The 18,598-nt window shown below is 42.1% G+C and overlaps 1 protein-coding gene and 1 long non-coding RNA gene across 2 annotated transcripts; both read left to right on the top strand.

Annotated features, from left to right (window-relative positions):
- Positions 1–296: 296 nt before the first annotated feature.
- Positions 297–1,634, top strand: LOC120645631. Its single transcript, XM_039922402.1, has one exon. The coding sequence runs from the start codon at positions 297–299 to the stop codon at positions 1,632–1,634; it is 1,338 nt and encodes a 445-aa protein (XP_039778336.1).
- A 12,073-nt stretch (positions 1,635–13,707) lies between these two features.
- Positions 13,708–15,753, top strand: LOC120644413. The gene is made up of 2 exons (XR_005663734.1): positions 13,708–14,466; positions 15,578–15,753. It is a non-coding gene; the product is annotated as an uncharacterized LOC120644413 (long non-coding RNA).
- The last annotated feature ends 2,845 nt before the right edge of the window (positions 15,754–18,598 follow it).

Raw genomic sequence — 18,598 nt, 5'->3', positions numbered from 1 at the left:
TTGCTCTCTACATTTGATAGGACAAGATGGATAGAAGCTGGATTTACAATAGTGTGCCATTTAGTGCTCCCTATCTAGATGGCGCTGAACAATTCATGCAATTTTTCAGAAGCCGATTTTGTGCAGATGAGGAAATCAGTTGCCCATGCCGAAGATGCTTGAATCATAAACAACTTAGTCAATTTGACGTAGAGGATCATATGCACGTCAACGGCTTCTCTAGGTCCTATACACGTTGGATTCACCATGGAGAGGAAGAGGAACATGCTGATGATGAATCTGATGGCATTGCCCCTATGGGTGCTGAGGGTATGCCATGGGATGGAAATGACCAGGAACCAGTTCATGATGAACAAACTGATGATGCCATAGAAGATAGCGAAAGGGGAGTTCAGGGGTTGATTCAAGATCTGTACACTGCAGCAAGCCATGGCATTAGTGGTAACTTATATCAACAACTCATGGAAGAGGCAAATCGTGAACTTTATCCAGGTTCCACCGAGGAGTCTAGGTTGACATTCATAATTAAACTGCTGCATATAAAGGTGTATAATCGGATAACAAATTCTGGTTTCAATGCAATACTTGGGTTGCTATCGACATCGTTCCCCAATGTTACTGGCCTCCCTAAGTCCTATAACGAGACTAAAGCTCTACTTCGGAAGCTTGGTTTTGGTTATGTTTCTATTCATGTGTGCAAATATGATTGTGCCTTATTTTGGGGGAATCATGCAAAAGTTGATCATTGCCTAGTGTGTGGTGAAACAAGATGGAAAGTGAATCAGGTTGGTAGAAAGAAAGTTCCTCATAAGGTGCTGCATTACTTCCCAATAATACCACACCTTCAAAGGCTTTTTATCTCAATGCAGCGGGCACAAATGGCAAGATGGCACAAGGACAAGAGGGTCGTAGTTGAAAATGAAATGAGACATCCTGCTGATGGAGAAGCTTGGAAAGATTTTGATGATACTTACAAGAGTTTTGCTGACAATGCCCGCAGTTTGAGGTTAGCCATTGCTACTGATGGATTTAACCCTTTCGGTCAGATGACTAATTCATATAGCATCTGGCTAGTGATAGTGGTTCCTTACAATTTTCCACCATGGATATGTATGGGCCAATCTAATTATATGCTTTCTTTGATTATTCCCGGCAAGAAATCACCAGGCAAAGATTTCCATGTTTTCATGCAACCTTTGATGGCAGACATGCTTAAACTTTGGGAGGGTGTCTCTACTTACGATGCATATGAAGGCAAAGATTTCCCACTGTATGCAGCAATTCTGTGGGGAATCCATGACTATCCTGCACTAGGCACCATGTCAGGCAGAAGCACTGGGGGTTACTTCGCATGTGTGCACTGTGATGAGAATCCATGCTCTGAGTGTCTAAGAAACAAAATTGGGTTCATAGGCCATAGACGTTTCCTCCCAAGTGACCACCCATGGAGGAAAAACACATCATTCAATGGCCACCATGAGAATAACGAGAAGCCAAGGAAGTTCACAGCAGATGAGGTTATGGGAAGGTTGGATGCAGCTTCCTATGTTCTAGGGAAAAATCCTGAAAAGCCAAAACCAAGGAAACGACAAAGAAATGGAGAACCAGTATGGCATCTGAAGGCTAGCATATGATTTGCCATACTGGTCCAAACTGAAGCTACAACACAACCTAGATGTTATGCACATAGAGAAGAACATTTGTGAAAACATTGTGGCAACTCTACTGTCTAATCAGAACAAGTCAAAGGACACGATCGCTGCTAGACTAGATTTGGAAGACAGAGGTATAAGAAAAGAGCTTCATATGGTGCAGGAGGGTGATTCCTTCACAAAGCTAAGGGCTTGTTATGTTCTATCACCAGAAGGAAAAGAAGAAGTTCTTGGAGTTTCTTAGCAATGTTAAACTTCCAGATGGGTATGCCTCTAATATATCAAGGTGTGTCAATATGGAGGCAAAAACATTGAATGGACTGAAAACACATGACTGTCATATACTGTTGCAGAGAATTTTACTAGCTGCCCTTCGAGGGTTGGTGCGCAAAGATGTATATGAAGCGATAGCTGAATTGGGTAGGTTTTTCAGAGAACTTTGCTCCAAGACTCTAAAGGTTGAAAGACTACATCTGATGAAGAAAGAAATTGTAATTATCCTTTGCAAACTGGAGAAAATTTATCCTCCTGCGTTCTTCGATGTTATGGTTCACCTAGCAGTACACTTACTTGACGAGGCACTGCTTCGGGGGCCGGTTCAGTATGGTTGGATGTATCCCATATAGAGAAGATTGGGCACCTTTAAGCGTTTCATCCACAATAGAGCAAGACCTGAAGGATTTGTTGCAGAGGCATACACCGCATACGAGTGTCTAACTCAATGCTCAACATATTTCAGTGACATTATTACTAGGTTCACAAGACCTGAAAGAAACTTAGATGGACGACAGAACATCTTACCCAATGATTCCTCCATTTTTTCACATGGTATTAACCTGCTGGGTGCTTATAAACTTCATTACCAAGATAATGACTATGACTCCATGGTTTGGTTTGTTCTAAATAATTGCGAAGAGGTCGATGAATACAAAGAGTAAGTAAATTTTGTCATTTCATTTCTGCCAAACCTTATTTACTATTAATCTCACAGTAAACTAACCACCTTCTTCCTTTGTAGCATGTAAAGATTCAATCTTAAGGAGTTATCAACTATGCTCCATTTGTTCTTCTTAAATGTATTAGATATTAATGATGTGCAGGTGCCTCCATGATGGATTGCCAATGATTATCCGTGCTGGGAAATGATAGTGGACCGGTGGTGCTCGCAAGAGTGGGTGGAGATGCACGAGGCTGCCCGGCAGCGGCGTTTGCTGATGCCAGGTGCATCGCACCATTAGGGCAACCGTAACCTCAAGGCGTACGCGGCTAGATATGTATGTGAATTAATTTCTTTATTCTAACGCTCAATTCTGCATAATTTCTAATCATCTTCCTTTTTTCGCAGTCGGCGTCACATGGTGGTGTGCCTTGCACCCAAGTCCAGGCATACTGTTTGGCCCACAAAGGAAAGGCGACGTCCAATGTCACCTTCAACCCGCAGGATCCGCCCGAAGTGTACAGCAATGCAAGCGTCCACAGCCGCCTCAGTGGGTACACCTCGATGGCACAAGAAGTTCATGGGCCGGAGTTTGATGCGATCAATGAGCCCATTGATGGAGAAGTCGTCATGAGGGCAGGAGGAGGCAAGAAACATGGACGGTACTGGTTTGGCGACAGCTTAGTCGACACGGCGACAGCTTAGTCGACACGGTGACTACTCCCACTCTCTCGCAGATTCGTGCCAGGAGTACCAACTCAAGCCCTGCCATACGCCCACGGCCAGACACTACACAGACTCAGATTGAAGCTGTCAAGGTTATTTCTGTTTCATCCGTCGTTCCTCCGTTTTTACATATGTTCACATTGAATTCTAACCCTGGGATCAAATCCTTTAGGCCCAGATGGAAGCAGCCTTCCAAGCATGACAGGAGGCGGCAGAGGAGAGGTGGAGGGCCGAGCGAGATGACATCCAGCAAAAATTGGATCAAACTCTAACAGTTATGCAAAGCCTGGGCTCGGCGATGGGTGTTTCGCCTCCACAATTCCCTCCGGCCCCACTTGTTCGTCGTGCAGAAACTCCTCCTACCGTAAGTGGTTTTGACTCCTATCGAGTTTCGGAATGTCTTAGTGACTTAGTATTAACCTAGATTTACTTAAAAATAATATCTTATGATACATCTACAATGACTTACAACTTAGGCTAATGCTTGTAGTTTCATTCTTATGTAACTCAATATATATTCGCTTATGTGCAGAATTAGTCGGCGGCATCCAATGATGGGCCAGTGAATCCTGACTTCTAGCCTCCGGTGCAGCAGACTCAGCAGCCTCAGCAGTTTGTGTGGCCACCGCCTCAATGGGTGGCTTGGATTCAGCAGCAGCAGCAGCAGCCAGGTTGGTCGCAGACGCCTACATGGCCGCCGCCGCCGATGTGGCCGCAGCACCCACCACCGCCGCCACCGCCGTCGGCCCCGTGAGTTATGTTGTATGGACTTGCTTTGTACCACTTTTATGGATTTGTTTGAACTTGATTTGTATGAACTTGTATGAACTCGACTAGTACTTGTGGTTGTCGATGAACGAAACAAGACTTTATTTGTATGTGTGTATCAAATGCCTGTGATGCTTATTCGGATACATGGAATAATCATTATGATATATATGATTTTCTGGGGGTACCATATACGTAATAATCAAACAAAAAAAATTGGTTCTGGCACCTTTGCCGTGTGCAAAAACCGTGGCACACGGCAAAAGTGCCAATCTTTGCCGTGTGCAAAAATCATGGCACACGGCAAAGATTTAAACTTTGCCGTGTGCCACGTCTGCAGGGAACACGGCAAATATTTGGCCATGTCATCATTTCCGGCTGGCTACTTTATTTTGCCGTGGGTCGAGAGTGGCACACGGCAAACCCTTTGCCGTGTGCCCGATATATAGCACATGGCAAAGGCCGGCTTTGCCGATGCCTGGTTGCCGTGTGCGCTTTGCCGTGTGCGGCACACGGCAAAGGGTTTGCCGTGGGCTTTTGGGGCTTTACCATGTGCCCCTGGCACACGGCAAAGGGGGCGTCTCCCGTAGTGATTCTAGAACTTTCCATTAAACGAATTGAGCTCTAGGAAAAAGTGAGAATAAATGCAAAAAAATTCTGGAAAATTCTTGAAATATTCAGAATGTGTAATTTTATTCAAAAAGATATTCACAACCCAAAATTGAAATTTTGGGGTGTGACAAACAACAATCATTAATGCGATCCAAAGTTTGCAGATCAAGAAACTACATCTATGGTGTTTGGGGCGGCGGACTGGACCATACCTGCGTGCCCGCGTCCTCCTTGCCTCACCAAAGATGAACCTCTGATCACGTACGACCCTAGCTGGGACCTTCCTCGCTGCACTGATCGACGATCATTCTGATGGGATCTAAGGGCGTGCCGGAACTGCTCGATAATAGCCCGGTGTCGCGATGGAATCAAGGGGACATCTCGCAGCCACGCAAACGGGATAGACACGCGTGCCCTGATTCGGCTAGTGCAACAACCAGAAAGCGTTGCAACATGTTCAATTGCTTGCAATGGGAAACACTTCCATGCAATAAACGTCTAATAAATGGAACGCCTGTGAACATTATTGCATCCACAAAAATCCATGGCAAGACGAACATGCTGTTACATCCAGTACCACCAGTAGATGCAATAGCAAAATCCTTCTTTCAACCACACCCAAGAGTAATGCAATGCAAGAAAACGGTTGCGACAGTGCCAAACTAAAGCAACGCATCCTTATGATGTTGCAATATCACTTTTCTTTTGCCACGCCAAACATCACTATCGCAACTCCGAAATGCCATGGCAACACAACCAACCATTTGCAACAGAAACTGGATAATGGTTGCAGTAACCCCATTGTTTTGCAACCGACATCCATACATATAGCAACAACGAAACGCCATTGCATTTTGCAAACATATTACCACCATTCTAAGGTTTCCATGCAATATAAAACCCTATTGCATCCACATGAGTGCCGTTGCAAGAGGAGGCTCGTGGCTATTGTACGATTTTCTAGTAGTGCAACCAGACCCCTCACGTGTGTCGTGGACCAGCACTCAAGCCGTAGCCTTCGCTTTCTTTATTCTAATCAAATATTTCCTAGCGCACTTGTCAGATGGCTATCTTCATCACATATTAAATCATGGAACCAGCCAAGAGCTTTACCTCTCGTTTGTACGCAGGTGTCCCCCGTAAATCAGACTTAACAACCTTGTACTTGCCGATACATGCATGTGTATTCTTCCTCTCATTGATTCTCTGGCTTCTCTTGCTTTTTCTTATATTTATGCCGAGCTCATATGGACACCATGCAACTTCAAATACATCAAAAAATACCCTTCAGCCAGCTCGTAAACACCTCCTGCACGTGAGTCCTTGTCAACTTCTTACTTCAATTACTCTCGCGCGTGAATCTCCACTTAGCAGGCTTCCCGCTTCATCAGCAGCTGCTATTAATTAGCTTTCATATTGACACAAATAATTGACTGCTTCATAATTCAGAATACATCGGATTTTACCAAAATCCGGTGTCAACATAGGCCCCCCCAGTTTCGGAGTATGAAGCCTTCATGCTTCGAAACTTTTTAAATCAAATGCCTGAATCTGCTTGATCACTTCATATACTCGACATCCAGATTTCTTCGTTGCTACCTTTTCACAATCGATGTCTTTCTTCAAGCTTCTTACCAGAATCTTGCTGACACCTCCAGTATGACACCTTGAGACTTGAATAACTAACAGATGAATCTAGACGAAACGACACCAATGTGCCCGGAAGTTAAAGCTTAGAACACCTGATAGATGAAGATCACAGCGAACTAAAGACTGTGATGAACTTATCTGACCACTCTTTTTCATAGCCGACAATCCTCTTCAAGCTTTTTATCACAATATTTTAATCCAATGTATAGAATCAAGTCCACTTTACTCCTCCTGCTAAATAACTTGGGTCTTTGAAAGATTTTTAAATTAAAACATAACCTCACTCATCAAATGACTCTCTCGGATCACTCAATGCGTATGATTCCTCACCAAGGCATTATGTCGCCTCCTTCTCCCTATTTCTAATAAGGCCTTTTGGTGGAGCTCAGGGTAGGGGATGAAGGGGATGCATACTTGTACTTCATATATTGTAAAGTCAAAAACCGGATCCAATGGAGAAATCAAATCATACAATCAGATCAAGATGTGCATGTGTGTGGAATTTTTCTAGATGGAACTCGCAGACCTTTCTTCATGACTCTTTGTTTTGGGATATGGACTTTCTCTTTCTTTTCTTTTCATTCTTTTTTTTTATTTTTGCTTGGGCACAGATACACTTTCTTTTCTTTTCATTCTTTTTTTTTATTTTTGCTTGGGCACAGATACACTTTCTTTTCTTTTGCATAGCCCATATCTTTTTGCATGATGAATATGATGAGTCATGTCAAAGGGACGGAGCATCTGTGTATGGATGAAAGGCATATTTTTGCGTAACTTCCAGTGTAGAAGTCAGCATATGAGTGGCTAGGTAGGTGAATCTAGATAAAACTACAGCGATGCGTCCGGAAGTTAATATCTAGAATACCCAGCAATGAAAATAAAATATGCAGTGTATGTGATCTTGATCTTAAAAGCATGAAATGAATCTCACAAGGGTCACAAACAATTTGACAGTACTCAACGCAACCACAAGTAGCATATGTAAAAAAATTTCAAAGATATGTCAACATATGGCTCTCGTAGGAATTTCATGTCATTGAGGAGCTAAGCCATTTTATTTTTTCACAAAAATAAAATCCCCAAGCATTTTTGCAATAAGAAGTAACATTTCTTTGATCATACCAGTATCGGCAACGGGGTGGCAGTGTCATAATCTCGTCATTGTCAGTCCTTGTTGCTCAACAATTATCTGCTGCAGTATAACATCGACCATTGATTGATCATCGGCCTCACTGTAACATAATCATCAGTCTCTTTGTACCCTCACTGGCCGACGCATGAATCCTGGTCCCCTACTCGAGTTGTAATCATCGACCTTGATGCTGTCCAATATAATAGCCGATCAACTGAGTCACATGTGTTGGTCTCTCAGGTAATCCTATCGGCTTCTTGTATTTCCTCAGGCCGGTGCCTCCTCTACATACGTGATATATATCCCCTCCTGATGCAGCATATATAGCCTGGACATCGGTTGTATATACGAGCCTATATCCCAAGCAAAATTATCGGCTTTTTCTTTAAATAACATAGAGCCGATAGAAATATTACATCGGCCTTCACCGTCAGTGTTCAACGATTATGACCGTAGCTTTGAAGTCAACCAAGCGCTCCATGGTTTCCCAGTATTTCGACGATCCCGAGCGTGAACAGAATGGACACTGCACTGCTCATGTCGAGCACAACGCATCAGCTTGGCGGAACATACTGGCAGGACTAATAAGCCGATGGTACCGGCTGATCTTTGATTCTGACAAATATATTTTCTCCGTTATATTTCCCCAGAAAGCCAATGAAATCTCAGCCACTTATCCAACAATGTGGGCAGGTCCCACTAGATAAGAAGCTTTAGGCGCCAGAATAAACAGCAGCATCAGCCTCAGTTCCGCCCCCATCGGCTAACATCATAAAAGAGGACCGGACCATCGGCTGTATTGGCTGAGCATCGGAGTGAACCCGTAATAGTCATCAAATTAATCCATTGGCTCCACCAAAGAAATAGCCACCGGAGTGCCCCAATAAGAAATAATAACTATCATCCTAGTAGGTAACCAGTTGGCCGATACAATATGGGTCGTACTCCATATATAGTTGCGGGATAAATTCATTTCCTATTCCTAATAAAATCGGCTTCTTCTAGCAATTAAATAGTGTATCAGCCTCAATATTCAGGACGTAGCAAATCTTTTGGATGCTCCACAATTCTTTAAATACCACTTCGTACTCAACTCTGGATAGCCCCATCGACTCAAGTGTCATTTACTGCTTTATCGGCCATGAATGCAGATATGCTCTTGTTTGTACTCGTATCGGCCAACTCCCGTAGCTTCTCATTGGCAGACTGAGCCCGTGCGCCTGGTGAAAAAAATGCCTATTGCTGCCGATAAGCTCACGTTGGCTTGCCGCTGGCCGAAAGGCACAAGTTGGCTCTACTGCCTTCAAACACAAGCGACATGCTGACGTAGCCTTGCCGATGCTATCCAGATCCACACATCCCTCTAATATCCGATCCTTCATGCATGTTATTTATTTTGCCAAACAAAGGAGCCATCTCGATTTATTTCCTTTTTTCATTTTCTCCCCTGTATATCTTCCATCGGCGGATGGAGTGTCCTTGAGCCGATGGAGATGAAAGGACAGCCGATGGAAGTGAGGGAGCACCAATCACACATATCCGGCTGTTACTTCTCTGCCTGATCATCGTTAGCGAAAAACTCTGGACCCATCGATGAAGAAGCCAATGGAGAGCCGCCAACCATCGGAGCTGTTCTTCGCAGAGATGAAGATCCCATATAGCCAACAATTTCTTGCTAGCCTCCTAGTCATCTCTAGGTAGTCCACGCATACACACATGCACAACCTTATGTATCTTCTCACATGCATGCTGGAGGATGCAGTCCTTCTTGCACGCATGTTGAGCGTGGTCATCAGCGTGTATGGTTCTTCCGGCCAATGGTCATCTCGGTGGTCGGCGATGTGATAAGTAGTCATCCAAGGCGCACCAGAGATGTGACAAACGATGGCGGCGCACAGCACCATGGTAAAGGTTGTGCCTTCCAGGACGTCTTACAGGCTACCAAAAATCATATTCCTGGCTGCTCTGAATCTTGCAATGATCCCATGAAAAAAAAAATTAGGCAACCGATGAGGTCAATCTTCTCGTAGCCGATAGAGTCCTCCAGGAACAAAACGCCGATCGACACATATTGGTAGAGTTACTCGGCTCTATGCTTATAATTGCATTCACAGTCTTGGTCCTCCTGATCAACTAGGACACATGCTTACGGAACTTGTATCGGCTTCTTCCTTCTAGTACTCCCATCTATCGGCTTTTCCTGTGTAGCAACAAAGATGTCGGATCGGCCCCTCCACTACAGTAGGCCGATGCTTCAGCTCATATATATAGTGACTCCGTCGGCAACCTCTCAGCCTGAACCATCAGCTTTATACAAATCATTTCTTCTAGAGCCAATAACTAATCAGCCGATGTATGGGAACTATAGTCTTCATGTGACTGTATGGGAACTATAGTCTTCATGTGACTATAATCTCCAAGTAGCCGATAATTCTCAACAATAATTTTTTGTTCTTGATCATTTGGCTTCCACGAAAAATAAATTCCAAGCAGCCGATATTCCTGGATAATATTTCTGGAAGGTGGCCAATAATTATTCCAAGAAACCATCTTCTTCCCTGCCTCTGCAACCTCCATCCATCCATCGACTACTTTGGGCTGGAAGAATAAAATATTGGCCACTCTTGGCAGACGGCCATTAAGCATAGCAATTTCCATTGATCTAGACCTCTTAGGTTCTTCTTTGACGTATGGATATGAGGTCAGCTGTATATTCTTTACCCATTCAGCCAAGCCGATTTTGGCCCCTTCCTTCTCAATGGCTGGAGCTTCCTCTTCATGAGGCTTTTCGAAACTATGTTCTTCTCCACATCGGTCTTCGTCCTTGAATTTGTTGACCGAATTTTGTACTTTATAATCCATGTCTCGTGATTTATGAGTCATTCAGAAATTCAACTTTTCAGACTCGACACATTTATTTTTGTTGTCCACTTTGGCCATGCAGGATGGAAACAAATCTTCATTGACCCTCATCAGCTGTACAAACTCTTACAATTGAGACTTTTCTTGCCTAATAGCCGATTGGACCTAAAGGTGAATTGCTAGCTGAACGACTGTATGCCAAGTCTTCGGTGGCTAAACTACCACGTGCAACTGACATTCCATGGGCTGAAGACCTGATGCTTGCGGCCAACAGCTACCTAACCGCTGTTGTTGATGAGTCATCGGCCATAGTTGCTAGACTGCTGACCATGGTTACTGATAAGTTATCAGCTGTGGTGCCGATGCATAATATCGATAGCCGCCTGTCTGATACAGCTGAGCCGGTGTTTGATGCTGAACTATTGGTTGTGGAACCGATACCTGTGGCTGGTAATTAGCTTGGTATTGTGGCTGAAAAACCATCGGCTGAGGAACTGACGTTTGTGCATGATGGATCCTCATCTGTGGTATTTGAGCCAATGGTTGGGTACACATAACCAGTGGCTGTGTTGCTTGGGAAATAAATTGTTGGGCCTGAATCGCATCACTAATGCTTGCCGTACTTTGGGGAATAAACCCAGCTAAGGTGTTAAATAAATTCCCTGGTGCTGAGGTAACTCTTGATTAGGAATCCCCAATGGATAGCAGGTAGGCGTCACTGAATTAGCCGATGATCCCGGCTGTTGATAGCATGGTATTGTATAGCCTTGCTGCTGAATATGAGATAATGCATCTCTAACTGCATTGTGTATGGAATTCATCAATACCTCAGATTGATTGACCATGGCGCAATGCACATATTGGTTGAGCATCTCTTGATTCATGATGGAAATTTTTCGTGTCCCATTGGGCGTGCCAAAAGATGTGTTGATGCAAAAATCAACACATTAGAATCTGAAAGCACCGTTCGCCAAGCTTCAAAATATGGACCAAGCGTGCCAGTCAATCTGACCTGTTGATTGACAAGAAAACAATACTACAAGAAATCTGTTGATCTATAACGAATTTTTTGTGACATTTTAAAAAAGCGTCACAATGATGCACCATCTATGACGATTCTCCAGTTTTCGCCATGGATCTAGAGTTGTGCGTTCTGGGCCCAAAACTCAGTGACGTTTTAGTGATTTCGTCACGATTCGACCCATGAGCAATGACGTTTTAGTAAATTCGTCACGGTCAATATATTAAAAATTTTCATAGTTCTTTTGGCCTATCTATCAAGTATATGGCACAAAATTTTATATACACAAGATATTAACAAAAGAAATGGACATGGAAAATGCTACACTTATATATATTGTCATAGTCCTTTTGGCCCTTCTATCAAATATACGACGTTTCAACAAATTCTTCATCATGATTAAAGATTGTTATTGCGTAGAAAAAACTCCACCTATATATATTCTCACAAAAAAATTATTGTTGATCCGCTTCAACATTCTCCTGGGCTTAGCCCACTTTTCCTGCCGCATGTGCCAACGATTAAAAGAAAAAATGGCCACAAACTCCCGCCGTACATGCGCTTGTGGTAAAAGGGGGGAAAAGCAGTCCAGGAAATAATAAAAAAATAGAATTGCAGCCTCCCACCTGCGCTTGTGGTAAAAGAAAAAAACAATCCAAAAAAGAAAACCAAAAAGGTATGGGTGACATAGGCATCGAACGTAACAACTCCTTGTATATTGAAGAGATAGGAGCCTAACCAGCTCCACCAGACAACTTCATCTGTGTTGTGTCATAGTATTAAATTTTTTATAGACAAAAACACATGCCGCAAAAAAGCTACAATACAGAAAGCAAATTATTTCTATTGGCATTTGGAAAAAAAAAAACTTAACCGTGACGCTCAAAAAGGGGAGGAAAAAAGCTACAATAAAGAAAGCAAATTATTTCTATTGGTATTTGGAAAAAAAACTTAACCGTGATGCTCAAAAAGGGGGGAACAAAAAGGAAAACACATACCAAGCTGGAGTCGAACAAAGACCAAAAAGGGGGAAACAAAAAGGAAAACACATACCAAGCTGGAGTCGAACAAAGACCGCAAATCTGAAGGAGCAAAGGATTAACCATTGAGCTACTACTTCGTTTGTTTGAAGATGGAGCGTTAAAATATTTTTTATACACGGTGGAGCTAAATTTGGAAAAAAAAGAGAGGTGTTTTGAATGGCGGGGATTCGAACCCGGGTCACCGGTACAAGACATCGTCGTCCTACCACTGCGCCAATCACAAAATTGTGTTTATGGGGGATAATAAAATATTTATATATTATTATTTACACGTGGCCCTGCAATCAAGAACACATGTGCGATTCATCTTTTTCTTTTTAATCCAGAATTAAATTTTGTTGTTGGTATTTCTCCCTCATAATAACTCCAAATTTGATGATTCTTGTTTCAAAATTTTTCTAAAATCAAGAACTTTCATCTATGGCATATTTTTGTATGTAAATTATTATTTATCATAACTATTCTATATAGCAAGTTTTCTTCTAACCAAGTACAAAATAGAAAATAACTTTTTGGCATAGCAATGACAAATGTAACTTCATATTTTCTAACAATATGGGGAAAATGAGGTTGTGTCCAGGTTCAAGGTGCATATGAGTTCAAAAATGTTATGAGGTATTCAAAACTCAAAGTTTAGCTTGAGTTATAAGAAACTAGATGAGACATGTATCATTTTGTGAACAATATATGATCTCACTTTACTAATACTATACAAGTTTTTTATGGTAAGCTTATGGACCAAAAACATGTTACTGTGTTAATTTGTAGATTTTTTTACCAAATTTAGATATTATTGTAATTATTATGTTGTAATTTGGAGAAAGAAGTTTGAATTGTCCATAGAATACAATTGAATTTTTCATATATCTCGAGGAAATTGAAAAAACTGTAACATATCAGACTAAATATAATTTTTGTAGGTTTTTTAATCCTATTAGATGCACATGTAATTCAATTTGGAATTAATTTTGATAACCATGTAGAAATTCATTTAACTTATAGAAAATAGTAAATAAGTTCTAACAAATTTGAAACTTCTACAACACAATTTATCTCTAGGCTATTACACATTAAAAATAAATTTGTATATATAACATAATTATTTTTATAGTTTACTTCACAGTGGTCCGTAAAATAAAAAAGAAAAATTAGAACGTTAAACGGGCCAAGAAACACAGACAGGCCTGTTTTTCACAAAGGCCCAACTTCTCTTAGCCATCCATCTTCGATCCAACGCCTGAGCTGCATCAATCATCCAATAAATATCCCTGCTCCACCTCCAAACCCTATTCGCTTCTCCTCCCACTCCCACATCTCACCTCAGACGTGCCGCCGCTCTTCTCGCCTCAGATGCACCGCCGCCCTCCTCGCCTCTCCCTGTCCCGTCCCCAACTGGCACTTCTCGTCTGTGCCCGCCGCGACCGAGCTTGGCGGCCGCTGGAGTCGTGCACGCGCACGCCTTGCCTGCTGGCGGGCGGCACATGAACCACCAGATCTGGTGCGGGCGGCTCCTCCGTGTCCCAGCTGCCGCATTCGGAGGGAAGGGAGACGAGATGCCGAGCGCCATGCAGCCGCCCCACTCTGCTCTCGCGTCCTCGTCACTGCGCAACTAATGCTCCGGCCTCCACACCTCTCCCTCTCTTTCTCCTCAGATCTGCGCGCTGCTCCCTCTCGCTCATCGAGGGCCACCGTCTCGCTCGACCTCGCCGCCGCCGCGACGGCCCTCGCGTGGCAGTCATCTGGGCTCGGCGCGGCCTTCCGCGCGCCCTGCAGCCACTGGCGGGCTCCGGACGCAGAGGCGTGCTGTGGTCGTGGCTACCTCCTGCTAAGGCCGGCGCGGAGGAGGTTGTGCTGCAGCCCATCAGGGAGATCTCTGGCACTGTCAAGCTGCTGAGCTCCATGTCGATCTCCTACCGAGGTGAGGAAACTCTTCCTCTCTCCGTTTGTCTGTAGATTGAATGTGTGGGAGATGATGGGGATGAGCAGGACGGCTTGCAGATGATGAAGGATTTGAATCTAGTCTTCCACGATGCTAGCAACCTATTCGATCTAATGCTGGAATGGTAAGAAGCATATCTTATTTTGTGTTGTGTCTACTTGTTCCAGTTGTCAGTGCATCTCTGGTGCACAGACTGGATGATATATACGTTGCTATCTTGTGTTGTAATTTGCTTTTCTGCTTTGTAATGGCTCTGAACTTTTCATACATACTCTGAACCATAATGATGACTGAACTTTACAAATTGCAGATTCACATATGAACCTGTAATGCTCATGCTCTGAAAGATGAAAATGAAAATTGCTCCATAATGTAGATATGATCATTTGAATTTTTTATGCAAATCCACCCAAAGCTAGCCAAACATATCCTAGTACTTGTGATGAATTTCCTTGAAATGGTGCTCCAAAGTCTGAACCTGTAATGCTCTGAAGTCTGAACTTGTGTTATTTTTTTTGTGTGGTACATTGCATGGTCATGGAAGCACCGGGTCAATCCCTATGAGATAAGTTTATACTCTTTTCCATTTTTAACTTCTCCTGATATCAATGCAATGTAAGAAAAATAAGAATGGTTCCTGATGGCAATATTAGTGTTTTTACTTCTCCTGTTGGCTACTGACAAAACTAGCTTTTGTCAGTTCTATAACACAATGTCCAGTTAGAAATTACTGTACTTTTATACTACTTGTCTTTTAGTGTATGTGCTCAAATATACATGGTACATGTACCATTAATTGGTGCTAGAAATTCAAAGGACATCAATACACCTTTTTTAGTGTATGCTAGTACCTATTTGTGTGCACCTATACTCCTTGAACAAACTAAAGTTTCGCAGCACTAGAGTAACAGGTTGGTCCATTTTATTTGGAGTCATGGGACATATATTTTTAATGCTTGTCTATGGATCATGACGTCCTGTTAGCAAGTGGCAATAGCTTAGCAGCTCTCAATGGCTCTTTGTTTTTATTAAGTTGTAGCTCTTTTTTATTCACATATTAATTCTTGGTGGTCAGTAACAACATTTGATATATAGTTCTGTCATGCTCTTATTTTCGTTAAAGACAACTGCCTAGAGTACAACATATATTTGTGTTGATGCATTTTTTTTATTTTGTTTGCATATTATGGACGAGAATATATTTGTGTTAATGCATATTTTTATTTTGGTTGCAGATTATGGAAGAGAAGGTCCAATGGATGCAAAGATGAAAACTCGAGTGTAATAACTAGCTATTCAATGTGCTTCTCAATTTTAAACCTAAGATGTAATTTTTTGACATGATGTAACTTGAGATACTTGCTCTAAATATATACTATAATTTCTGGGCTGGAACTGTTGTTTTCATTTATGGGTCAATTGTTGGGCTTATATTTTATGTGGACTGATTTTTATATGGGCCGTGCATTGCTGGTAATAAATGGTGAGCTGAAAAATATTTGGCCCATCATAGTAGTCTACTTTGAATTGGGCCCATCCACAACTGGGCTGCGTTGACGTCATCGACCATATCAGCAGCTCCATGTCTGCATCACATAATTGCCATGTCAGTGCCACCAAGCAGACTTGTCATTGCCCATGTGGATATTGTGTGATGTGAAAATTAAATTTGTGATGAAAATTATAATGTTTGTGACATTTATTTTCGTCATAGAAAATGAGTTTGGGCTTGGCTTTGGGGGCCCGGGTATATTTTATGACGATTTCAAAATGTCATGGATCAAACAATCTGTGACAGAATTTTAAGGAATGTCACGAGGTGTGATCTATGACGTTCAATACATGACGTAATTTGAGATCGTCATAGATACTGTTTTATGATGGTTTTTTAGTGATCTGTGACGAAAATTAGTCGTCATGAATCACCAAATTTTTTGTAGTGCAAGGTAAACATTAAATTCGAGGGAGTATTGGCTGGAGTTCTGAAAATCTCTCACAGGCTGTATCGGCAGGCGATGCCGACACAGAAAGCGGCAAAATCGGTTTGGTCAACCGAATTGAACCAGACGATCGGCTAGGTCAACCGATGTACGTAAGGAGCAGTGTAAAGGCTACGAATGTGTAACCTAAACAGCGCTATCTGACAATCACCTAGAATAGATCTAATCGGCTATATAATGTTTTGAATAAAATAGCACGATAAGCTGCCGATTAAATGTATTCCAAGCTGAATAGATGTTGATAAAAGCTAAAACAACAAGTAAAACTTATTGAGCTAGCAGATATCGACAAATGGTGAATAAACTAGATCAAAGACCTAATTTACTCGATAACTCTTAGGAGATCTAGATGAAACCACAGCGATGCACCCAGTAGTTAAAGCCTAGAGAGCACCAGATTAAAGTTGACAAAAGAACTTACGAACAAGCCGGAGGTCAAGCGATGCAACCCTGCTTGGATTGAAGGATTGGTCGAGATTAAGAGAAAATCTACTTCAACTAATGCAAGGCGAAGTCGCTGAATAATAAAGTTCTGAAGAAGTAGGGTTTGTTGATTGATCGTGTGATAACCTTTTACAGAATGAATCAAGGTACATATCTAAACTAAAAGAAAATACTAATACACATGGACTCTAACTTCCCTTATGTAGAATCCTTGCTAATTAAGTTACTTGCCGATCCGTCCACCAGAAGAGATAATTCCATGTGTATGACCAACCAGACCCCTCACGCGTGGCGTGGACCCCTTCCCTTTCATTATTCTAATCAAATATTTCCTGGTGCACTTGTCAGATGGCTATCTTCATCGCATATTAAATCATGGAACCAGCCAAGAGCTTTGCCTCTCATTTGTACACAGGTGTCTCCCGTAAATCAGACTTAACAACCTTGTACTTGCCGATACATGAATGTGTATTCTTCCTCTCATTGATTCTCTGGCTTCTCTTGCTTTTTCTTATATTTATGCCGAGCACATATGGACACCATCCAACTTCAAATACATCAAAAAATACCATTCAGCCAGTTCGTAAACACCTCCTGCACATGAGTCCTTGTCAACTTCTTGCTTCAATTACTCTCGCGCGTGAATCCCCACTTAGCAGGCTTCCCGCTTCATCAGCAGCTGTTATTATCTATTAGCTTTCATATTGACACAAATAGTCGACTGCTTCATAATTCAAAATACATCAGATTTTACCAAAATCCGGTGTCAACAGCGCCGTTGCCGGGGAAGGAATGGGTTTAATGATTTATTAATGTTTCGAGAATTTATTATGATTAGTAGCTAGTGGTCTTGCAGGACAACCTCGTTGTTTTCTCCGTTGTGTGAAAACACAGGGTAGTGTTCGACTGATTTCAATTCACCGAAAAATTTCATGACAAATCTGAGTCGACTTTAAGAGAAGCATGACTTGGCACCATCATCTCCAAAAAGTCCACACACCTGGCAATTGAATCGGTATTGATTGCATCAAGTTTTGGAAGAGGCTCAATGTTTTCTTCGAATATGGTTTTCTATTGTTGGTGCCTGATCACCAACAACACGGAAGACTATGTCGAGCAAATAACTGGCCACATTCGGATGCAATCAAAGGTGTGTATTTAATCGAATTCACCTCTCAGGGGCAATAGTATGAGATGATCAAAATCACAAATCCTCTCGAGATAATTCGAGAAAAGCATGCGATGTCCCCGAATACCCCGAACACCACATCAAGGTATGAATTCTTCCGACAATCCTCATGATGCGGTAAACAACATAGAAAATACTCGTCAAGCTTGGCCTGAATTTCAAATCATAAAATTTGAATTTATGAAGTAAAAATGTCTCATTCAATAGACTTAAAATTTTGAACCCTTGCCGACAGGTAAATCGGTAGTTATCCCATATTTGCTTTCAACCATTGCATGTTTGAATTTTCAAATTTTTTTTGATTTGATTTTTGCATGAGCATTTGCATCTTTTGCATAAAAACCCTTGCATATTGGATTCCATAACTTTTGCATTTGCATCCTTCATGAATCTTGAAATTAAATAAGTGCCCAAGGGGCATAATTGGAAGGAAATGGCAGCCATAATTTCTTAGAAGCTAGTGCATGCATGAACTTGGATGATTTACATGTCTAAATTCATTTGGGGCAACTCCTAGGCCTGCACCGGCCTACCCCTGCATGCATTCATGCAAATTTGGAGTGTATGGCAGTCATTGAAGAGCTCTGAAAAAATTGAAGACGATCGGGGCCAGCATGTGGCCA

Source organism: Panicum virgatum, chromosome 8K, assembly GCF_016808335.1.
Source record: "Panicum virgatum strain AP13 chromosome 8K, P.virgatum_v5, whole genome shotgun sequence".
Taxonomy (NCBI): Eukaryota; Viridiplantae; Streptophyta; class Magnoliopsida; order Poales; family Poaceae; genus Panicum; species Panicum virgatum.
This window is presented reverse-complemented; position numbering and strand designations above follow the sequence as displayed.